Here is a 22,679-nt window from a genome sequence, read left to right on the forward strand (position 1 = left end):
ATGTTGAATTTCATCGCGAGACAAATACAAAACTTATTGAACAAGCTACATTGAAGGATCGCGGTCCCATTATAACAGCCCTCCTCATAGGCTTATCACATGCAGCCACGAGCTACGAGGGGCACGCCGGTCAACAATCATAACTCTGTCGCTGTCAAGAAGGCGAGCCGTGAGTAGTAAATCTTGAATAGTCTGTGCTGTTTTTATTGTTGACCTAGAATAGCTAGGTTCCTCGGGTAGTAAGCACTTCCTTGAATTTTTAGCTTCCCATGAACCGAACAATTCATGATTGATGGGATATATGGGTAAGTGCTACCTTATTTACGAGTCGAACACTGCTGACTAGCATCATCGCAAAGACCATGGAAGTGTTGCGCTTTTTGGAGTCATCCTGTCTACGCGCTACAAATTCATCAGTGGGGTGGATTCAAAACTGTGAAGACGAATGGCGCTGGGTCCATCATAAGGAAATTGCGCTCTCAAGTGTCATCACATTCTATGAGGTTTTATGCCTCACCACACGATACCACGAAGACTTCGACAGTGGTGGGCACTTCATCACAATGGTACAATCATCCACTGCGTTGTACAACCATCGGAGGGTCTAAATCATATTCGCCTAAGCGTGTTCTACTTTGCCTTAATCAAGGACGATGTTTATTGATAACATTGCTATTGTTTATAATTATACGATATGGGTTCTAGTGAAAGTTCACGAGTAACGCACCCAAGCCACCGCGGAAAAGAACTGGATGCTAATACATTTGCCGATTAACGACGCAGGTACTTTACATGTTCAACGTAGGGTCACTGACCACATCTGATGCAAATCATATTTTTCTGAAAACAAACAGATAATACTTGCTGTTTCAAGTTGACTTCATCGTACTTGCATCAATGTCTATTGTGACCCCTTCAGAAACTAATTACAGTAAACCGAGTAGTCAACTGGTATTCTTCTAATGATTGTATCAATGATCATGCCGAACTGGATAATCGGTCTACGAAAAGAGTTTCTTGTATGACTTCTTCTCCTTCTCTCGTTTTTCCTTCTTCTTCTGCCTCACTTTCGCGAGCTCCCCCAAGATCGCCGGGTCTTCCGGTGCAAGCTGACTAGCAGCAACAAGATCCGTTTCAGCTTCATCTTCCTGCTTCAAAATTATATGCGCTGACGCCCTACGATAGAGGGCCTTGGCTTTATCTGGGTTACTCAGCTGCAGACGGTCCAAAGCTCGCGTGGCATTCTTCACCGCGGTTTCGGTTGCTGCTGGTTGCGTGCGTAGCGCAGCGAGTGCCGAGTTTAATAAAAGGGGTGCAAGAAGCGATCCATAAGAGTCCTTAAGTTCCTGTGGAGAGTCTTCCGGCAATACAGGATGCACGTCTAGGTACCTTATCGATTCTGACATCTTGTTAACAAAACAGGGGAGAAGTTGTTTACAGGATTACTCACTGAGGTACGCTTTGAGTGCGAGTTCTATTTGTCCATCCTTGAAGAGCTTGTTACCGAGCTCGCGGATTTTACGTGCGATATCAAGCGCAACTTCGGGGTTCTGCACATCGGAATCGTCGTCTTCTGGGTAGTCCTCGTAGTCATCACCAACAGTTGTCTCAGAAGCTACGAGGGAAGGATCATCCGCTGAGAGAACGCCGCAAGCAGATATCAAGACGGGGGAAGTGGGAACATCTCCGGATGCAGTCGGGAAATTTTCAATCGTACGGACTACGCATAGCATGGTAAGCAATTCGTAGACGGGCGCTTTGGACAATGGAAATGCATCATACCTACTGATTTGCCCTTGATCACTTCACCGAAAACTACGTGCTTGCCATCAAGATGGGATGTTGGATTTACGGTGATGAAGAATTGCGAGCCATTAGTGTCCTTTCCTGCATTTGCCTGAGAAGTCGATTAAAACCACTCTCCTGGATAGAAATCGAGAGGGAATTCTACCATGGACAGCAAGAAAGGCTTTGTGTGATTTACGAGGAAGGCCTCGTCTTCGAATTTCTCGCCATAAATTGATTCCCCACCGGTGCCTGTGTCACTAGACGATGAGTTTATAACATTTGGATAGACGTAGTTCTAGGACGCACCATTACCCTCCGTGAAGTCACCACCTTGACACATGAACCTGATCCACTGCGTGAGCCTTCATTGTAACATCAGATGAAAGCTCCTACCCTTTGATTACGCGGTGAAAGCCAGATCCAGCGTAGCAAAGGGGTTTGCCAGACTTCCCGACACCCTTTTCACCCGTACATAATGCACCTGGAAACTTTCAAAACTCTGACGCGATTTAACTGAGTATGTAAAAAACTCACGAAAGTTTTCAGCTGTTTTGGGCACCAAGTCCGCGTATAACGAGAATACGATGCGCCCAATGGGTTTGCCACCGATGGTGATGTCAAAGTAAGCGATAGGGCGCTCTGCAGGTACTTTAGGACATGTTGCGCTCAAATGGCAAACAAACGAATTCAAGGAACAATCAGTCAAGGATTCAACGTTTCAACAGCGCTTGTGAGTTCGCGAGTTGACCGAGGTTATAAAGGATCGGATGTTGTAAGAGTGACGAACAGTTGATTCTGGCAGTTTCGAGAACTGTCCATATGATCAATATCTGATATCCGAGTGGATATCATCCCATCAAAAGCTGACCGCATTCTACACATACTGACTCCTCTACTAGATGCCATTCAATCTATATAACGCATGCGTTTCCTGGTTCGAGATTGCGCATGATTAATATCTGTCGAAAATTGCGGTGTGGATGTCACGGCACAGTGACAGTAGAAGAGGGTTGAAATTGAAAAAGGCACGTGTGTCCTGCAAGTTGGCTCTGACCTAGCCCAAACCCATGGCGTGTCTATCTCTATATTACGACGTAGGCCCCACAATAAACGACTCCCAATCGGTTCTCTGATATGTTTCATGTGCAGAAAATTAATGTGACCTCGGACGGGCACGCTTCAAATGGTTTCACCTAACAATCCGGATTCTTAACCATTTTCCTACAACAGTGAATCTAGGCTTCTTACCTTGCTTCTACTCGAGTCTGATGACCTTTAACGCGTCCTGTCGGTTTGCTTCAAGATGATCTAGTCAAAGGAGATTTCACTAGTGTTCAACTTGTCAAGGTAGGCTCCTGCTCCAGTACACATCTCATGCAGTGTTGAAGTTTTATCAATCACAGACCTACTTTGATAGCATTGAGCAAGTCAACTTCAACCTTCATAGGAAAAGCGAACCTCCCTGAGTGGTCTGGTATAAGGAGCGAGTGGGGTCATTTAAAGGGACAGGTTTTCAATGGCTTGTCGGAGCGTGGAGAAAAACTCTTTCCCCCTACCGACCGAAAGCACATCCATCTTATTCGAGCTCTGGAAGTGGCATTGCGACGTTGGTCTAACAGCAGGGTCACTTGGCATCCGACGATGAATATGAAATTCAACAACAAGATGGCGTTAGCGACAGAGCGGCACATCAGGCCAGTAGCATTTTCGCCAGATGAGACTGGTATTACTGGGCCTGATCCTCGAGATGAAGTTACTTTACATCAGCCCGGACTAGTCCCAGACCACCTGGGGGCGCTCGACGAAAACGCGCTCGTCGTTGAGTCTTCGTTCGCAATGCCAAATAATCGAAAAGGCGTTTCAACCCATCTCTTGACTGCCGCCCGAACTGCGGGCTTGGAAATTGTCGACCCTGCAAATTTCTCGGATATAGAAGAACTATTGACATCGAAGGCAGAGAAGCGGGTACTGGACGTGGACCTTCCATTTTGATCTCAACCAGTACGTATCGGGATTTATCGACGTTCCGACGGACAATAATAAGTACTTTCGTTGCTCTGGTAGAGTTCAACGAAAAAAAATGATGTGCTTTTACGAAACATATTCAAAGTCATCTATTCGGAAGCCGCACAAATTGATAATGCCTACTTTTCCAACACTACTAGCCGAAGATTTTGACTCGGGACGCACGAGAGGAATTGATGCCACTCTAGCCCAGTCCAATCTCGATGCCATACTAATTCTACCAACCAATGGACCTGGACCCGCAGGTATCGGTCGGTTGATTTCAGGCTAGTGTTGAGTACTTTTGGGTTAGTGACCTTATGTTAGAAATGCTTCGTCCTTCCCAACTTTATGTTACGTTCTACTGGTCACCACTCCTAAGTGATCACGCCCCTTGATCTATCCTCGCAACACATGGTGACCACATATACCAGAACAATCAAGCATTTGAACTAGTGCCGGTATTCCTCGCACGTCGGCGACTCACAAAAGAGCTTTATGCGTTTTTGAAGCCGCCGTGAGTGCTTTCACCAATTTTTCATGGCCATGATAGTCCGGGGATATTTTTGGCCGTGAACCAGACATGTATGCATGTAAGACTCGGAACTGTACCTCAATATTGGCTGCTGGTACTTTCCTCCGATGAAGACTATCCAGGATCTTCCTTGCCTGTCGAGTTTTGATTCCCTGGGCACCACCAAAGCCATTGTCGAGGCAGCTTCAAGTTCTTCCATAGAAGAGGTCAACAAATGGCTCAGTGCCTTTGTCGACACTTATTCGCGCGAATGACATGACTTTAACTGTTGTCGACTTCCACGAAACGGGCTCCCGGGAGAGATGTCGCTGTGCCCTTACTTGGAATCTTCGCAGGCTAGGAGGCAAAAATAATATCAGGCGCCTTATTGGCGCACCAGCGATGCGACTGGCCTCATAACTCTCCAATTGAGCGAGGAGGCGCACAAAATGCCTGACCATGTCATGTCGTTTCCAGACCTAGCATTTATTCCTTCCAATTTCACCTTCGAAACACCTCATGGGAAAGGTAGCGGGGTTCACACTTAGCTAATCCAAGCGGCCCGTGCCCTGGAAGACACATGTTGATGTGCTGAAAGTATTTTCGGCCTAAATACTGGTTCAAACGTATTGCTCACTGTGTGCATGCTTGTTGTTATAAAGTTATATTCTTTCAAGGCCGGCATCTTTCGCGGTCACACGATTTTCAAAGGAACCTGGGAAGAGAAACGAAGGAGTACGTTAACGGTGATCCGAAGTCGCTGCGCATTCGGAATACAGTCTGCCTTAGTGATCATTGCGCGGGTGGCCATGGGAGATAATGCACTTTCTCTTCAAAGCTTCATCCTCGATCTCATTCAACCTAACGTGTCCCTTTCAGTGGACGTACCATTATTCCTACGCAAATCAATCAGTACGTCCTTTGTTAGATTTGGGGTCATTTTGTTCGTACTTGGCATAGATTTTGATCAGACAGCTCATTTGAGGCAAGATTCTAAACACTTGGCCATATTTCAGCACTGCTTCCTGCAAAGTGAGTTTCCCAGCAGGCTTTTTCGAAGTTTATTTCATTTCTATTTTCTAACTGTTTTGAATGATACGTTCACCTCTTGGAGCTGAACGTCTGGCCATCGACATCAAGTATTTTTGGGAAACAGTCTATGCTACAAAATCTTAGGATGTGGTGATGAAACATCACATTGCTCGAGGGTCAAGCACATTGTCTTTGCGCCTAAGACAGGGCAGCACCCCGCGATTCCCCGAGCTCGAAGGTAGTGATAGCATCTTGTCTATCGAAAGATAAATCACTGCCAAATGAAATATCACACTGAACCTTTACGGTAGGATGCTTTCATGTCGAAATGCATGTCCGGCTCTGCTATTCTGGTTCAGTTGTTGTAGGTGCATGCAACTCAGGTAGGATTCTGATGCGACATTACGAAATGCACAAAATAACCTAATATTCAGCGCATGATAATATCCCATGGTATCACGCTTAATCTATGCAACCAACGTTGACATAACCATGTCAATTTAGTTCTTCTTCCAATATCTCCTCACGTTTACCCCAAGCGGAATACAAAGTTCACCCACATCACCATGCGTTGGCAGCTGGACATGAATAATATTGTTCACACTCTCAGCCTGCCACAATTATTTACTACGAGACTAGTCGATTATGGGGTCCGTATCTCCATGTTCAATGCAAAAATAGATAACACAACGCGCTACACCTGGGATAGTGGGGATAAGAGTCATACTTTGTCCTCTGAAAATATTGCATGCTTCCATGATATTTGGTGTAATGAAGAGCTTTCCTCGAGGGGCTCAAGCTTGTAGGGTTCCATACGAATCTCGCCCCGGTTGGCCCTAGCGCCTTAGTTTACGAACACGGGGAGGTTTCTATATCAGTACGTTCTCGTAGAGCGGCAGAAAGAGTTACATATTTCCCCGCAGACACTGGTGCAAGTAATAGGCTCGTAGATGCGTAGCATCAAGCTAATTCAGTTGGTTTTGTCACCGCATGTGGCCTGGTATTAAATGGTGGAACGGAGCTTCAAGCCGACGTCGTCATTTTTGCCACGGGGTATGTGCGCTGTTCTATCGGAGGCGGAGGTAATTTGCCGCTTTGGTAACCTGCATGATAGCGTGAGGTCGGTGTGTGGCAAAGAAGTTGCGCAAAAAGTCGGGCCCTCATTTGGGTTGGACGACGAGGACGAACAATGTGGTGTTTAGAAGCATAGCGGACACGAGGGTCTTTGGGTTGCGGCCGGTACGCGACCCTCATTAATAAGGAATTGATCTTGCATGCTGACGAGCACCAGGAAGCCTATCACGAGCACGCATTCGAAGCGTGCACCTAGCCTTACATGAAATACCTTCTGAGCATTATATGGCTTCTCGCTCACGATCTAGCAGAGATTAAAGCGCGCTTGAGGGGCTTAACGGTTCAAGCGCGAAGCACTCATCTTTTAGGTTAGGTTCGTGGGGTGATCGCTATCGGCCAAGCGCAATCTGGGGCAACCCCCAAACCCTTATGATACTTTCTCAAGTTTGCATTGCGCCGCGTCGTGTAGCGCCTAGAATCTGTGTTCGTGATTGATCGTGTCCATTCTGCATTTCAAAATTATCGTGAGCAGTACTTGGTGTTCTGATTTCCCATACTACTGAATATGGACATTCTCATCAAGTGGCGGCACTAGCGGGCAAAAGGAGATAGCTTGGTAGGCAACCTCGTGATCTATAAACGTGTCGTGGCGGCGACATGGTAAGGGCTGATAAAAGAGTGTCGCGCAGCATCCTTCATAACGAGCCTGAACAAATTCTTGAGATGAATGTCCTGCAGGCGTTGAAGTCATGGCGTTGATCGACGGAAAGGTGGACGTAACTGAGGAAGCGAATAAGATGCCGTGGGAATAGAGAATGCATATATATTTCCGAAATTAATTACATCCGCCTAAAAAGTAAATTGAGAAATATTATTATAAGAAACCATGTTGAATATCAATTTCAGCTGTGCTCAGTCCTGTTAGCCAGCCCAGTCTAGTGCCTTGCCCAGGACGTCCTTTTCTTTTCTCTTTCTTCGTGGTCTCAATCTCCGTGTTTCTCTTTTAACAAGTAGGGTGTACTCCCTTGACTGTTTCCTGCCATGAGCGTCCTTGTACCCACCAAGTTCCCTAGCGTTGCTGCTGTCATGCTTGCCTGCGTTGCATCTCTCGTTTGCCTGTTGCTTGCACGCATAATGTATTCCTTTATGCGTCTCTGGTCCTCCAATTCTGTATTAACAGCTTCCGACGAGAAGACCCCTGCTTGGTCCTCTTTGCTGTCGTTAACCAATACATGGAGTCGGTCTTTGCAACGTGCTCTCCCAACATCACTACCCTTTTCGTTGACTATCCCGGAGAAACCATCACCTGAAGTTGGTACAGGAGCAGGTGTAGGACTTTCGCATAAACCTCTTGAATCTCTCCATGGCAATTGGCAACTGCGTCGACCTCAATTCACGCCTCCACGTGAGCCAGGAGCTTCTATCGGTTTCTGTACTGCGATGCTAACTTATTGCATCATAGCACCAGCCGTGTACCAAAATCCCGCACCTCTCTCCATGGCAAAGCTGATCATGTCACGACACGTATGCAGTGCCTCTTCACCTGGTAGTTAAGATCACTGACGCATTGCGCAATTCAGACCTTTCGCCGCCCCAATCCAAACCGTCCACGGAAATTGTCTACTGCATCCTCATCCCGTCCGCCACAGCCCACCTCCCAGCTGTTCCACTCCATAGCATAAACACAAATAATATCTCATTCCCGCGTCAAAATGACACCGCATTTTAGGGTGAGGCTGTCCTGGCCGGAAATAAATTATACCTCACCCACGCTAATCCACGAGCAAATTTCAACGGACTGGTCACTAGTACTCATAGTCCACTGGCATGAGCCTTGATGATATACCACGGCACCTACGTGTCTATTTATGATTGGACTTACGTAATCAAGGCGAACGAACGAACGACTAAACGGCTTTCGATTTCTATGTACACACTGGACGTGCTTTCGAACTTTGCTTTGCTTATACTTTTTTATATTTCGATCCTTTTATCTTTTACTATCATTTAGTCTTTGTTCCATGAACATACAATTATCATCCCATAGACGGTTCGCCGTTTGTCGAGGATCCGTAGTCACTAGCTCACATGCCAACCAAAAGCACATGTTGTCCCGTTTTCCGAGTCACATGTCCCCCTACACCTATGATATCGGATCTGTGCAGATGCTCAGCCATGAGGCGTCTTGACCCGATGTTCACGCAAGCCACATACAATCGATACGACCTGTGCGGCGTGCCCAACCAAACAAGGATTCAGTTATGATAGTCCAGAACTCCTGGATCCATGGAAGTACCAGTGACGGTAGTGCCAACTCCCACTGATCCCCCCTTGCAATATTTCTGGTCTCGGGGCTGGGCGCCGGATCGAAGCCTATCTCGCAAGTACTCGTGACTTTACTTATCTCTAGTCACACGTCCAAGGTATGTATAGTATGGCAGAGACTCGGAAAGTCCGAGTCGTTTATCAATGGGCAATAGTTCAACGTGCCTAGCCCCAACCCGTTCGTTACTTCTCTAGATATTTTGGCGCCTGCCGTGCACAATGCCTGGAGATATGCCCAATCCCGATGTTATGGTGCTCTCGGAGAACGCGTTCCCTGATTTATATGAATCCGGAATTCTCGACCTTCAGAAGTGTCTTGAGCTTGGCTACTTCATGAGCGTCGATCTCGTCAAGGTAAATTACTATCAACCAATTGGTTTATTTCATGACGATCCATGCAAATACAGGCTTATCTTGCAAGGATTGATGAGGTCAACCTGAAGGGCGCAGCTCTCCATGCAGTCATTGAGACGAACCCGAACGCTTTATCTCAGGCCGCAAAACTTGATGCCGAGCGCAAGTCTCAAGGGAGCAGAGGCCCACTGCACGGCATCCCCTTGCTGCTGAAAGACAACATTGCTACACTGCATGAAGAAGGTACGTAATCGTCAACAATGTGTGTTCACTATGCTGATCCTCCTGAAGGCATGAATACTACCGCTGGTACGATATCCAAGAACGTCTAGTTCTGGGTTAAATGTTTGGCGAGATTAGGCTCCTATGCTCTCCTGGGTTCCGTTGTTCCGAGGGATGCATTCGTCGCCGCCAAGCTCCGCAAGGCCGGGGCCATCCTTCTCGGAAAGGCGAATCTCTCTGAGTGGGCAAACTATCGCGGAAAGGTTCCAAACGGCTTCTCAGGCCGTGGAGGTCAGACTCTTTGCCCCTATTACCCAAATGGCGATGCATCTGGATCTAGTTCTGGGAGTGGTGTTGCGATGGCTATCGGTCTTGCTGCTGGTTCTCTGGGCTCAGAAACGGATGGTTCCATTGTTTCGCCAAGCTGTAAGAACAATGTGGTGGGCATTAAGCCCACTGTGGGCCTGGTTTCTCGAGCTGGAGGTATTTATCTTTTTCAATCCCACTTTGACAGTTGGTTGAGTCTCCTTAGTGATACCTATCTCATCCCATCAAGATACGGCTGGGCCTATGTGTAGGTCAGTTGCAGATGCAGCCCTTCTGCTCTCCGTTATAGCAGGACCAGATCCTCGAGACGCGGCCACGTTGCAGCAACCTGGTGTTCTTCCTGACTACATGAAAGCGCTTGATCCGAACGCTCTGAAAGGCAAGCGACTGGGAGTGCCGCGGATATTCCTGCCCGACGATAAAGAAATTCTGGAAGTTTTCAACGCTTCTTTAGATACCTTCCGGGCTCTCGGCGCGGAGATCGTAGATCCGGCTGATTTCCCCTGTGCCGAGGAGATGAAGGAGTCACAAGCAGAAACACTCGTGCTGAAGACAGACTTCAAAGTTGATCTGACCGAGTATATTTCGGGGCTACTCGAGGTTCCTACTGGCGTAAAGAACCTCGCAGATTTGATCAAGTTCAACAATACCCACGCAGACTTGGAGCTTATACCACCATACCACGATGATCAATCTAGGTGGGTTCACGAACTGGTGGTGCTATGGAGTTTCTCATTCTGCTACAAGGTTCATTGCTGCTGAAGCAACAGAAAAGAACGATGCGTATTTCGCGGCTTTAGCTGAAGATTTCGATTTAGGCCGGAGACGAGGCATTGATGCAACTCTCCAAAAATTCAAATTGGACGCAATCATTCTCCCTACTGATGGTATGTACGATCACATGTCTGCGTCAATTTCGGGATCTCAAACTTCCTTAGGAACAGCCTCGAAACCTGCAGCGATTTCCGGATACCCTATAATCTCAGGTGCGAATGCCCATTTTTATGACAGTTCATCTTACTAAACAAAACACTTATGTAGTTCCGCTGGGCTTCCAGCCAGATAATGTTGAGGTGTTGCCAGTTCCCGCTGCACCGCTGCACACAAAAGCTCCGGGCCTTCCGTTCGGAATAGCCTTTATAGGCACCGCATACAGCGAATTTAACCTTATTGGCTTCGCTTATGCGTTTGAACAGGCTACACAGGTCCGTTTGAAGAGAAGGGCGTATGCTGAAGCAATTCCTAAGACGCAGCTCAAGGATGTGCTTTCCATTTGAACGAGGAAGGCATATGTAACTCGCGCGTACAATCACTATGCAATTTTTTTCTAACTATAATTAGGTTCATCGTGTATCTTGGATATGTATTCAGTGGAATGAGCACAAGCCATCACATCGGTGGTAGTCCGTGGAACAGAGTTCATCTTGAAGCTAGGCGTAAACACCATGAATCACAGGATTCATCAAAGCCCGCGTCAACCCGAGGAGACGCCTGAAATTAGCCACCCGAGTCCCATGCCATTCCACCTGAATCTGTATTAATATTGTACATGGGGATATGTCGTGACGGGGCCCGTGAAGGACTTTGCCGAGACTTGCAGATGCGATTCACGATCGAGGACTCGCCGACATCTTTATATTTGGCTTCCAGATCACCATGCGTTGAATTACCACCGGGGATCAGTGGCGTCCCCCGAACTCGATCCAGTCTAGGCCTACACTGTGGCAGTAAGTCGGCATGGATCACACAGCTCGTTCGGCGGTCTATGCAAACCATTCCTGGAGTCGATCACAGCTGAAAGTCAACACCAAGTATAAGATATTGAGGCAAACTTCAAGTTGACAGTGTTGCGTCCTTTGCATATGTATGTCAGGAGCATAAAGAGGAATTTGAAGAGAGCACTAAATTTTAGGATAGTTACGACTAGCAATTCACTGCCTACATAACGAGTTATGGTAAACAATAGCCTAACTCGAAGGCCGAACTTACAATCATACAGAACGAAGAGGCGTCTTTATACCCTTATTAAAGTCCGACTATGGGAGAATCAACGTATGCCATATCCAACGAGCTGTGATTACTTTTTTCTAGCGCTCTTCCACCAATGGAATATCGGAGACTAAGAAAGTCAAATCTACTGTCTGTTGGCATTCTAAATCCTATCTGTTTAAAGGGGTATTTCAGTGGGACAGATTCTGCACAGAACACCAAGTATTCAGGACATAAAAGCAAGCGACCGTCATCCTACCTTCTCCTGTCAGATCTATTTTTGAGATCCTAAGCCACGAATAATGCGTTTCTCTATGATCGTCCTCGCTTTGCTGCTTTGGCAGCGTCAAAGTCTCTCAGTGCTGGCAGTGAGTGTGCCATCATCTGCGGCCAGATTGCTGTTAAGGCAGCGTATGCGGGAAAGTATACGACTATCAATATGAAGGTGGCATAAGTATCACTATATTTCATCCAGGATTTGATCCTATAACTCACCAGCGTGGTAGTCTGTATACATGTTCATGTGAGTAGCCCGGTGAGCTGTGACAGTGTGTCGTGTTTCTACTTCTGCATTGGTGCGATTGATGATTCAATACGTCCATTACAGAGTGTTTTCTTCTGAACAAATTTCACTACTGCTCGAGCAATGAAGACCTTGGAATAGAGGAGTATCTCAGAAGCTTGAATACATCGCTTATGACTGAAGTACTTACGACTCATGATTTTGCGCTGTGATCTTGTAGAGTGTAATGCAGTTGGAGTGAAGAAATCCCCGGAAAGGATTGCAGTTGTAAGCGCTTCCTATGACACAAATAATAACACAAACCAATCTTACTTCAACTTTGTATACTTTACCCAGCTGTGGTAAGGCAACATGCGAGTTACCGATGCAGCCCTCGATTTTCTGGCGGATACTAGTGGCCTGGCAAGTGTGGCCCCAGCTGCTATTAGTTGTAAAATAACCATTCGGCATTAGAAGAGACACCTTTGACTGTTTCGAAAATAACATGTTGCCCTGCATATAATATATAGTTCAGCGGTAGCCTATATCACCGAGTCATTGTAAGGGTCCGGACTCCGTAGTGGTCAAAATGGTGACCGTTGACATGTTTCGAGAGCGAATTCATAATGATGGTAACATCAACATGAATCTGCCCTCGAAGCTTACCAGATGTCACATACACTTGGAGCTTTTCGACAGTTACGCGCATGTGTTGACATCCGAGCAGAAACTTGTGCAACGCCATGATTATCCGAAATTCCAAATCTGAGTTGAGGTTGAGCAGTAAAATTGATTCGTTTCAATCATCGTGAGAATTAGGATGTTTATGTAATTGCACTGCCATTCTCTCTTGCTTGGCCATACCGCCGGTCACTGCTTGTGTATTCGAATGTTCCGTGACTCGGAGCATCATGATTGCCTTCCTCTCCTCAGCTCACCCTTGCGGATGTTAGAGTCTAAGTCATTATCTTTGCTGTGGCAGGTACGTCTGTGCTTACATCTATTTCAACGCCTGGTCTATCTTTTATGAAGATGCTAACCGTTGAACCACTGCACACAAGTCCCAGGGCTTCCCATAGCGATAGAATTTATAGGCATTGCACACAGTGAATGCATTTGAAGAAACGGGCCTAGCACGCTGAAGCATTCCCTGCGATGCCGCAGACGAATATGCGTCAGATTGGCAGAGACGTACAGGACTGGCGCGTACAACTACGTGCAAACATTTTCTGAGTATTTATCATGATAGAGTGCCAGGTCTGGGATATTTGTGCGATAGAACGAACGCGGGCCATTCATTTCCCCCATCCAACACGGGCATGAACATATTTATAAAGACCATGATGGTGAAAATGAAGGGGATAGAGGGCAATCGCGAAGTGAGTAGACTAAACTTCCTATGGCTGTCATATCTGTCCAGCTGACGAACTTCATATCACCAGGCTCGCACAATCAAATGTTGTAAAAATATGACTTATCAGAATGCTGAATTACGAACTGGTGACCTCAGACGGAGACTTTACGTCCACGAAAGGGTTTCAGCTCCCACTTGTATCACAGGCCCTTATCAGCGACCGTCTTCATGCAACGAAACTCTTATCTTCCTCCTCTCTCTAACCACTTTGATCTGCGATCATGACTTCCAATACTTACAGTGCCGCTTTGCCTGATCTTTACGAGGCTTCAATCGCAGAACTCCAAGATGGTCTAGTACAAGGACGGTTCAGTAGCGTTCAGCTTGTGAAAGTAAGTTGGTACATGAGCGTATACCTGATACAGGCTTCATTATTGAGTGATTGCAGGCATACCTGAGCAGAATTGAAGAAGTTAACACTAAAGGTCCTGCATTACATGCAGTCATAGAGACCAACCCGACAGCCTTAAAACAAGCTGTGGCTCTTGATGATGAACGTAAAGAAAAAGGCAGCCGTGGGCCATTGCACGGAATACCATTGTTGTTGAAAGACAATATTGCTACGTTATACGAAGAAGGTGAAGTATTCTGCATCACGAACATGCAACACCAGTATATTGAGATCCATTAAGGAATGAATACTACTGCAGGTACATCCCGCCCTACTGGCTACATCTAACAAATCCCAATGTCTTTCTGGCTCCGTTCTAGGTTCCTTCGCACTGCTGGGTTCTGTTGTTCCTCGTGACGCGTTTGTAGCAGCAAAATTACGTGAGGCTGGAGCTATATTCATAGGCAAAACAAACCTCTCCGAATGGGCTGGTGCGAGGTCTGTTCCACTTCCTCGTGGATTCTCGGGGCGTGGGGGGCAGACTCGTTGTCCGTACTATCCAAACGCTGACCCATTTGCTTCGAGTTCCGGAAGTGGTGTTGCGATGGCTGTCGGTCTGGCAGCCGGGTCCCTTGGCACAGAAACTCGTGCCTCCATCGTAGCCCCAAGTAGCAGGAATAATATTGTGGGTATCAAGCCTACTGTCGGGCTGGTATCTCGCTCGGGCGGTAAGGCTTTCAACTATAGTTACCAGTCGCCCATCTGACGACGGTACATGCTAGTGGTACCTTACTCATCTCATCAGGATACTCCTGGTCCGATGTGTCGCTCTGTCACCGATGCCGCCCTATTGTTGAACTTCATCGCTGGGCCTGATCCTCGGGATGGGGCAACCTTGCATCAACCTGGAATAGTCCCAGACTACATGAAAGCACTTGACAAAAATGCTCTCAAGGGCGCTCGTCTTGGAGTAGCTCGGAACTTTATCCGCGATATGAAGGCTATCGAGGAGACATTCAACTCCTCTCTTGACATTTTTCGAGCTTTAGGCGCGGAAATCATCGACCCTGCAGATTTTTCAAACAGAGAGGAACTACTGACATCACAAACAGAGAAGCTGGTGATGACTACGGACTTCAAAGTTGATATCAGCAAGTACATATCGGAATTGGTCGAAGTTCCTACAGGCGTCAAGACTCTCGCCGATCTGATAGAATTCAACAAGATCAATGCAAACCTTGAACTTCCAGGACCATTTTATACAGATCAGTCTCGGTAGGTCAGCTTGAATCACGTATAATACGCCCTAACAGAAGACATGCAGATTTATGGATGCGGAAGGGACACAGGTTGATGAGGCATACTTTGCAGCACTGGCTCGAAATTTCGAGTTGGGACGCACGAGGGGAATCGATGCCACCCTAGCCAAGTTTAATCTTGATGCTATAATTATACCCACCGATGTACTGGAGCCCAAACCCACAGCAATTGCGGGATATCCATTGATTTCAGGCGAGTACTCCGTATAGTGATGGTTACGCCACTTTTACCATTCAATATTTAGTACCCCTTGGCTTTCAGCCAGATGGGGTGGAAGTGCTGCCTGCGACGCCATCTCCACTTCACAGTCAAGCTCCGGGAATTCCTTTTGGAATCGCTTTTATGGGAACTGCATATAGCGAGTTCAAGCTTATCAGTTACGCCTATGCGTTTGAGCAGGCTACCCACGTGAGACTTCAGAGAAAGGCATATAACGATGCGATTCCGAGAATGCAGTTGGCGGATGTTATGTGAAGGGGGAAAGAATGACAGAGGGACAAGCACCTATGCAAGTGACAAGTAGAATGTTTGAAAGTCGGAAGGTGAGAGTTGTATGGACAGTATAGCACATGTTTTGTATAGTACTGAGAACTGGACAAGGAAAGATAAACAGAAGTGGGGTGCCTTGGATACATTCTGAGTCCACATTGAGAAGGTCCCCGCCGCCCATTTCACAATGCGCACAAGAAACATTAGCTATGGTCCATGGATGGTTGTGACCAACTTCGATGATTGACCGCCTACTCATGATGGGACAGTATCAAATTCTTTTCAGTTAGCCTGATACCGCCCGTGCGCCGATGGACTCATGCAGGATGTTTGGTGCTGTCCAGGCCATGCTGGGATTACTGTATAATCTGTATATAAGGGTATATCCTAGATCTCGGTTTTCAGTGATGAGACGTCTCTAAAACGCGAAGGCAATCATCAGCCGATCAAGATTCGTATGAGAATATTTGACATATTCCGTGTCGGAGACTCCGACAGGGAGCTGGAGAATAGGAAGTTTCAGAAAGGACATCAATCTTGGAAACGACGGACCGTCCTGATGACTACGCACTTGTTTACGTTCTACCACCATATCTATTTGATTTCTTCCTTTTAGAACTGTGCCAGAATCCTTGGGTCTAACTTAGGGTGGTAAGATGTTTTAGCCATCAACTTGGACCGTTCTCATATTGCTTGACAGGAAACCGCCAATGCCTGGTCCTGAACCACCTTCACCGCCCGAGGTACCTCCCCCACTTCCTGATGAACCTGGACCTACTCGTCCAGCATGGCGCAACACGAGGCGCATTCGTAAACCCCGATTCGTAATGCATCCCTGGGTCACCTGGCATCGTGAGTATTGAGTTTTATGCATCGTTCAAGAAGGTGAATTGACGCCGTGAATACTAGCAAACCTGCGCGTGCACCTTCACCAGCGTCGATTGAGTCTCACGTGATTGTACCCGACGACGGTGACCCTGGTCTCTTCGGACCTCGCTCGCCACGCTTCATCAACAAATAAAGTCCAGGAGTCACATTCTACGCATCATTTCTTATGACCACCTTGACTGATGAGTCTAACGAGTATCTTTGTCCTCTTATATTTATATTGCTTCGTATCTACTCACATGTACTTTTATTTGTGTTCGTGCTCTGCTCTTGCTTATGCTGCATATCTAATGATCTCATCGTATGGCTTCCTTAAAGCCCATGAGACTGGTAGAACGGCAGGGGTTTGGTCTGATAGTATGATTCCGCTTGCGACAGAAACGCCGTGAGGTTAGTATTTACACGAGTTTGATAAGTTCACGTATTTCTACAATATCCATTGCATAGCTCTATATTTCTATCACGGGTAGCCAAAGTTTCACTGAATCACGGACCCATCGCCGCAACCTCTTCTACGAATTTGGCCCACCGTCTTTCCCATGCATCCATAGCCGCGCGCTTGCTCTGTTCATCTAGCATGGAATACTACACAAGGAACATGACGCAATGCAAGAGACAAGGACAACGACATGGCTCACCGTAATGCTGTCACGGGCCATCTGACCAAGAGTTAGGAGTCCCGTAACTTCACTTGCTACTAGTACCTGTAAGTGACTGATGAGTCTGGTTACAGCAAGGGATAAACAAAAAAGAGGCCACCTGGAAGAAATCAAAGGACAACCCCATACTATTGAACATTGCAGGATCATCGGAAGATAGTACCACCGGAATGCCTTGATTCATAATTACCGGGAGGGGGTGCATAGGCATCGATGAGGTAAGACGCTAGCATGTCTTGAGTTAACGTAAGGTTCCGAGACAGCATATAAGGAAACCTACCAGTACTTCATTTCTATTGAAAAATCAAAATCAACTGGACGTGTCTACATGTATGATTCACTCACGATATAGGACAGACTTCGATTGCTATTTTCTTCTCTCGACAGATTTGCATCAATTTTGGATGCTTAGCTAATGAAAAGCTATGCAATATGAGTTAGCGAGCGCTTTACATCATACAATGCACCTAACCCGTGTCCGATGCGTTTCGTTCCGAGAAGAATGGCATCATATAGGTTCATATCCGCTGCAGTGCCATCACCTAGAGTTTCACCAGCATGGAAGATGAACGGGATGTCCGGATGCTCCTCGGCGAAACGCAAAAGTGGTTCTGCGTAATCAATAAGTGGTTTACACTCCGCCCCATCTTCGTGGCCCACGAGATCAAATCCTGGCGGATAGAACCATTAGATCTGGATTTGCCGACTTACAGAAAAATTGCGGGACTTGCCAGCAATAAGGTCCGGGAATTCCTGCTTGAATCTGCTGCATTGTTCTAGTTCTAATTCCAATTCCTCGGGGGAGACGATTCTCAGGGTATTATAGATAATCTGAAGAAAAGATCAGTCTGAGCTTGAGTGGGTTCGCCGCGACCAAGCTAACCTTCAGCCCAGCGAAATCGTCTTCTCGACCTTTCGCCTTCATTTCTGCTTTGATTTCGTTCGTGACCTCTTGGAATATCAAGAGTAGTTCACGTAATTCAAGCTTGGTCTTCGCGTCTTCTGCAAGTATATATCTAATGAATTATCAGGTATCTCAAACACGGACATGTCGATCTAACTCACTTTTTGAAAAAACTAGTTCGTACCTCAATATACGAGATACCATCATTTATCGATGAGCGAACGAACATCCGCAAGTATTCCTTTTGAATCGGCACAAAACGGATAATGGGCTAAGTTTCGTCAGAACAGCCCACATCCTGATTTCTAAAACACGGGCTCACATCAGTCACGCCAAAGGTACTCCCAAACTTCATCCAGATCTGCAAGTCTCGCATTAAGAAAATGTTCAGCAGGTTGTATGTTAATATGGAGCTCACTTTCATTGGTGTATTGTACGTATTGTATGCATCACTGGGATTGATCATAAAGGCGCTGAGAACCCACTTATCAAATCCAGCAGGGCCATCTAGTGCAGGATCGAACAGCTCTCGCGCCTTCTTGATAGGAACCCAGCCGCCGGTGTATGAAGCATCCGTGATACCAATTTCGGGGGCAGGATACTGTTCCACAGGAATTGGTTGAATTACTGGCAGCACAGTTTCAAGAGAAGCCGCATCCAACGGACCCGGGACGCGGATATGTATCGCGGGATGACCCAGTGCTAGTTCAAGAAGTGTTCTCGCCTCCACCGATGCGTTCTGGTGCACATGCAATAGCCCACCCTTTGGCATCTACAGGTAAATTGCGGTCGAGATAATGGGTGACGAGAAACATGGTGATTCACTGTGCTTACTTTGGAGACTATCTTACTGTAGAGATCCGTCTGTAGAATAATGTCTCTGGCTGTACGCAGGTGTTAGAGGAAGTGTTAAGAACTAGCCGAGTATCATACCATTCAAGAACTCCATCCCTGGGTATGGATGAGGGACATCTTTGTGATCAATTCCCCAAACAGTGGTAGCTTCTCTAGCACGGATGGAGCGCACAACTTCATCTGCCTTCCATTCAGCTGCAGTGTAATTCGAACGAACATGGTCTATTCGCAAAGCGCGGTCCTCTTTGATAAGCTTCTCGCGTCTTTGGTAGTAGTCAGCAAGCCTTTGGGAGAACATTGGCACAGAGGAGGATATTGGTAGTTTGGATAAATTCGATGGCTTTATATACAATGGTCCTTGGTAGTTGGCCTGGAACAGCATCCATTGGCGTCTTGTGGATATCAAGGCGTCTAGACAAAAAAAATATAACAATGGCCACAGCGCAAGGACCCATGGAAGGATAGTACGGTAGACTAGTTGGAATTGTGAGCTTGGACCGTTTGTCTCAGTACCGCCCTAGCTAGTACTATACTGCCTATAGTTATCAGTAAAGTTTATATGTACACAGGAACCTTTACTCACATGGCTACCATGAGTGGCTCAGGAGTGGCTCAGGACCTGCCAGTGTACAATGACACATGGCCAGAAAAGCAGCCCACACGCCATGATACGTATAGTCGGGCGCAGCAGGGGACAGCAGGGCAACGATGATAAACAAGAACTTCAATTCGTCTAAAAGAAAGCCAATTTCAGAGTTGAATATGAGAAAGGATTTTTCCTGACCGGCGATGGCATGCAATGATGTGACATGTCTCGAGTCTTCTGAAAAGAGAATCAACAAGTACTACATATGCTGTAATGGCAGGGGAAGCACGGAGTTTGAAAAGTTGCAGTTGCCCAATGCCGATGTTATTGTTCAGCGCTCAGTTCCAACGAACGGCTAATCCGTTAGTAGAGACCATTCCGAAGGTCCCAACACAAGCTGCTACCCTGAAAGATTCCATATCATATCTCTCCTTTGTCACCATTGTAGCTGCTTCGACAATCTCAGGGAATTTTAATCAGGTGGCAGCTTTTGCAACTCAACTCCAGATTGCTGCCCTAGCTGTGAATGCATGCTAGAACTAATCGACCTACGTCTGAGAATGAGTAGTTTCATGCAGGATTTATTGATTCGCCGATGTGGATGTGTTGGTTGGGATTGATCAATCCAGCGTGCTAGTCAAGTCCCTGCTCTTCCCAGGCGATCCAAGGTACTTATTCCATGAACCTGTTTCGTGGAAGAGGGTCAATGGTGGATTCAAAAGTTGTAGACAATTACTTGTTCGAAGCAGTATACTGACGAATGCTTGAATTTTTTCAAGATTTAAATGTGTAAGATCTTCATACCAATTTTTTTTGCCGACGTACTTATGTGATCATCGTGTGTTGCAAGGGTAAGTCAAGGAGTGTGCTTACTTAGGGCAGTGACTACTGGAACGTGTCAGAAATGCGGAAGAAGCAGCGATTTCAAAGTCGCAGCGCCTAGGCTTGTGCTTTAGACGAGTAGATGGACGTTTCGACATGTGCATTGATGTCCGGAATGCATGCATGTAAAGCAACTCGCTTATTGGATGCGTATGGCAGTTTACAAAGTGAAAACCACATTTACAGCCGCATGGTCATGACGTCCTTTAATTGGGTTCTAGGAATCGCATCGTTATATGCTCTTCTCTGAAGTCTCACATGGGTACCCTGCTCAAACGCATATGCATAACCGATGAGCTTGAACTCGCTATACGCAGTCCCCATAAAAGCAATTCCAAAAGGAAGTCCTGGGGCTTGCGTATAAACTGAGGTTGGTGTCGCGGGCAGTAACTCAACGTCATCTGGCTGGAAGCCGAGGGGCACTAGATATCGGATGACATTGAGTAACGTTGAGATAGTGCTAAGAAGTACTAGCCTGAAATCAATGGATACCCTGCGATCGCTGCAGGTCCCGGTGCATGTTCGGTTGGTAGAATTATGGCATCGAGATTGAACTGGGCTAGAGTGGCATCAATTCCCCTCGTGCGTCCCAAGTTAAAATCTTCAGCTAGTGCTGAAAAGTAGGCGCCATCAACTTGCGAGGCTTCCGATTGCTTAAATCTAGATATTCTGCCTAAAAGAAACTCGCGTATGAGATTTGAGCAGACATACTGCGATTGATCTTTGTAGAATGGTGGTGGAAGATCCAGGTCCGCGCGTTTCTCGCTGAATTCTATCAAAGCAGCGAGAGTCCTGACGCCTGTCGGAACGTCAACAAGTTCCGATAGGTACTTGTTAAGATCAACTTTAAAGTCCACGTCCAGTACCCGCTTCTCCGCCTTCGATGTCAGTAGTTCTTCTGTATTCGGGAAATCTGCAGGATCAACGATTTCCGCGCCCAAAGCTCGGAAAACGTCAAGGGATGAGTTGAAAGTCTCCTCGATGACCTTGGTATTGCGGATGAGGGAACGAGGCACTCCAAGACGAGCGCCTTTGAGGGCGTTTTTGTCGAGCGCTTTCATGTAGTCTGGGACTAGTCCGGGCTGATGTAAAGTAACTTCATCTCGAGGATCAGGCCCAGCTATGAACTTTAACAACAGGGCAGCGTCAGCGACAGAGCGACACATCGGGCCAACAGTATCTTGATGAGATGAGATAGGTATTACTGACATTCACCGTCAGATAGGGAATCAGAAAGGCCACTGCTAGAAACCTCACCGCATGAGCGAGATACCAGCCCGACAGTGGGCCTGATTCCCACAACATTGTTCCTGCTACTTGGAAAGACAATAGAGCCATGAGTGTCTGAGCCAAGCGACCCGGCTGCTAGGCCAATGGTCATTGCAACGCCACTTCCGGAGCTCGAAGAGGATGGATGTGCATTCGGGTAGTATGGGCAAAGAGTTTGTCCTCCACGCTCCGACAAGCCATTGAGAACCAGTCCCTTTAAACGACCCCACTCGCCCCTCATACCGGACCACTCAGAAAGATTCGCTTTTCCTATGAATATAGCCCCAGCTTCACATAATTTTGCGGCAGCAAATGCATCTCGAGGAACAACAGAACCTAGCAGTGCGTAGGAACCTAGGATACCCTCAAAAGCTATTATCTGCAAAATGGCAGGCAGAAACACAAAATGTACCTGCGGTCGTGTTCATTCCTTATCCGGATACCAATTTATTAGTGCTGCATATACATATATAACACAGAATCTCACCTTCTTCGTGCAGCGTAGCAATGTTATCTTTCAGCAATAACGGTATTCCGTGCAATGGCCCGCGGCTGCCTTTGTCTTTCCGTTCATCGTCCAGGGCTGCAGCTTGTGATATGGCTATTGGATTGGTCTCGATGACTGCACGTAATTTAGGACCCTTGAAATTGACTTCCTCGATTCTGTCCAAGTAGGCCTGTGATCGATTAGATGCTGCATCGGATATGTAGTGACTGGGGTAATGAGAGTCTACCTTGACAAGTTGAACACTAGTGAAGTGTCCTTTGACTAGACCATCTTGAAGTTCCACGATTGAAGCCTCGTAAAGATCAGGCAAAGCGACACAAGGCTCCTTGAAAGTCATCAGATTCGAGTAGAGGAAAGATAAGAGCCAGACCTACTATTAGGTTCACTGTTTTGGGAAAACGGTCAAAGATAACTTGGCCTAGGTAGCCGCATCCACAGACACC

At 46.7% G+C, this 22,679-nt stretch overlaps 7 protein-coding genes across 7 annotated transcripts; 4 read left to right on the forward strand and 3 right to left on the reverse strand.

The window, feature by feature from the left end:
* Positions 1-1,001: 1,001 nt before the first annotated feature.
* Positions 1,002-2,694, reverse strand: EDB93DRAFT_1099714 (peptidyl-prolyl cis-trans isomerase; the record flags this gene model as incomplete). Its single annotated transcript, XM_041446942.1, has 8 exons — positions 1,002-1,381; positions 1,451-1,720; positions 1,783-1,897; positions 1,952-2,037; positions 2,095-2,150; positions 2,182-2,269; positions 2,323-2,427; positions 2,673-2,694. 8 exons carry the CDS (start codon positions 2,692-2,694, stop codon positions 1,002-1,004), a joined length of 1,122 nt encoding a protein of 373 aa, XP_041313067.1.
* A 759-nt stretch (positions 2,695-3,453) lies between these two features.
* EDB93DRAFT_1245140 (uncharacterized protein) lies at positions 3,454-3,780 on the forward strand (the record flags this gene model as incomplete). Its single annotated transcript, XM_041452283.1, has 1 exon — positions 3,454-3,780. One exon carries the CDS (start codon positions 3,454-3,456, stop codon positions 3,778-3,780), a length of 327 nt encoding a protein of 108 aa, XP_041313068.1.
* Positions 3,781-7,453: 3,673 nt separating this feature from the next.
* EDB93DRAFT_1075155 (uncharacterized protein) lies at positions 7,454-8,094 on the forward strand (the record flags this gene model as incomplete). Its single annotated transcript, XM_041445143.1, has 3 exons — positions 7,454-7,817; positions 7,875-7,936; positions 7,993-8,094. The coding sequence occupies 3 exons, from the start codon at positions 7,454-7,456 to the stop codon at positions 8,092-8,094; spliced, it is 528 nt and encodes a 175-aa protein (XP_041313069.1).
* Positions 8,095-8,968: 874 nt separating this feature from the next.
* EDB93DRAFT_1274858 (amidase signature domain-containing protein) lies at positions 8,969-11,027 on the forward strand (the record flags this gene model as incomplete). Its single annotated transcript, XM_041454390.1, has 7 exons — positions 8,969-9,091; positions 9,145-9,334; positions 9,452-9,796; positions 9,846-10,338; positions 10,388-10,527; positions 10,579-10,626; positions 10,682-11,027. 7 exons carry the CDS (start codon positions 8,969-8,971, stop codon positions 10,915-10,917), a joined length of 1,575 nt encoding a protein of 524 aa, XP_041313070.1. The 3' UTR covers positions 10,918-11,027.
* A 2,437-nt stretch (positions 11,028-13,464) lies between these two features.
* EDB93DRAFT_280746 (amidase signature domain-containing protein) lies at positions 13,465-15,887 on the forward strand. The gene is made up of 7 exons (XM_041455953.1): positions 13,465-13,877; positions 13,934-14,123; positions 14,178-14,195; positions 14,257-14,604; positions 14,659-15,151; positions 15,201-15,388; positions 15,441-15,887. The coding sequence occupies exons 1-7, from the start codon at positions 13,767-13,769 to the stop codon at positions 15,668-15,670; spliced, it is 1,578 nt and encodes a 525-aa protein (XP_041313071.1). The 5' UTR covers positions 13,465-13,766; the 3' UTR covers positions 15,671-15,887.
* A 1,123-nt stretch (positions 15,888-17,010) lies between these two features.
* EDB93DRAFT_280636 (Metallo-dependent hydrolase) lies at positions 17,011-19,582 on the reverse strand. The gene is made up of 14 exons (XM_041455952.1): positions 19,575-19,582; positions 19,070-19,523; positions 18,971-19,020; positions 18,555-18,908; positions 18,459-18,497; positions 18,298-18,407; positions 18,116-18,248; positions 17,964-18,063; positions 17,705-17,903; positions 17,578-17,655; positions 17,513-17,525; positions 17,333-17,458; positions 17,212-17,277; positions 17,011-17,158 (listed from the first exon to the last, which is right to left on the reverse strand). The coding sequence occupies exons 2-14, from the start codon at positions 19,371-19,373 to the stop codon at positions 17,060-17,062; spliced, it is 1,671 nt and encodes a 556-aa protein (XP_041313072.1). The 5' UTR covers positions 19,374-19,523; positions 19,575-19,582; the 3' UTR covers positions 17,011-17,059.
* A 1,057-nt stretch (positions 19,583-20,639) lies between these two features.
* EDB93DRAFT_1075018 (amidase signature domain-containing protein) lies at positions 20,640-22,573 on the reverse strand (the record flags this gene model as incomplete). Its single annotated transcript, XM_041445134.1, is given in 6 exon segments — positions 20,640-20,919; positions 20,931-21,119; positions 21,171-21,663; positions 21,717-22,100; positions 22,216-22,405; positions 22,463-22,573. 6 exon segments carry the CDS (start codon positions 22,571-22,573, stop codon positions 20,640-20,642), a joined length of 1,647 nt encoding a protein of 548 aa, XP_041313073.1.
* Positions 22,574-22,679: the final 106 nt, after the last annotated feature.

Source organism: Suillus bovinus, assembly GCF_016758785.1.
Source record: "Suillus bovinus strain UH-Sbo-P2 chromosome Unknown EDB93scaffold_2, whole genome shotgun sequence".
Taxonomy (NCBI): domain Eukaryota; kingdom Fungi; phylum Basidiomycota; class Agaricomycetes; order Boletales; family Suillaceae; genus Suillus; species Suillus bovinus.

What these genes read in the sequence shown, in the direction of transcription:
- EDB93DRAFT_280636 (XM_041455952.1), bottom strand. Translation starts at nt 19,373, where the DNA reads ATGCTGTTCCAGGCCAACTACCAAGGACCATTGTATATAAAGCCATCG. An exon ending in GTACCTTTGGCGTGACTGAT is followed by an intron (nt 18,408 to 18,458) that starts GTGAGCCCGTGT and finishes GACGAAACTTAG; the next exon opens with CCCATTATCCGTTTTGTGCC. An exon ending in TGGCCCGTGACAGCATTACG is followed by an intron (nt 17,159 to 17,211) that starts GTGAGCCATGTC and finishes TTCCTTGTGTAG; the next exon opens with TATTCCATGCTAGATGAACA.
- EDB93DRAFT_280746 (XM_041455953.1), top strand. Translation starts at nt 13,767, where the DNA reads ATGACTTCCAATACTTACAGTGCCGCTTTGCCTGATCTTTACGAGGCT. An exon ending in GTAGCGTTCAGCTTGTGAAA is followed by an intron (nt 13,878 to 13,933) that starts GTAAGTTGGTAC and finishes GAGTGATTGCAG; the next exon opens with GCATACCTGAGCAGAATTGA. An exon ending in TTTTATACAGATCAGTCTCG is followed by an intron (nt 15,152 to 15,200) that starts GTAGGTCAGCTT and finishes GAAGACATGCAG; the next exon opens with ATTTATGGATGCGGAAGGGA.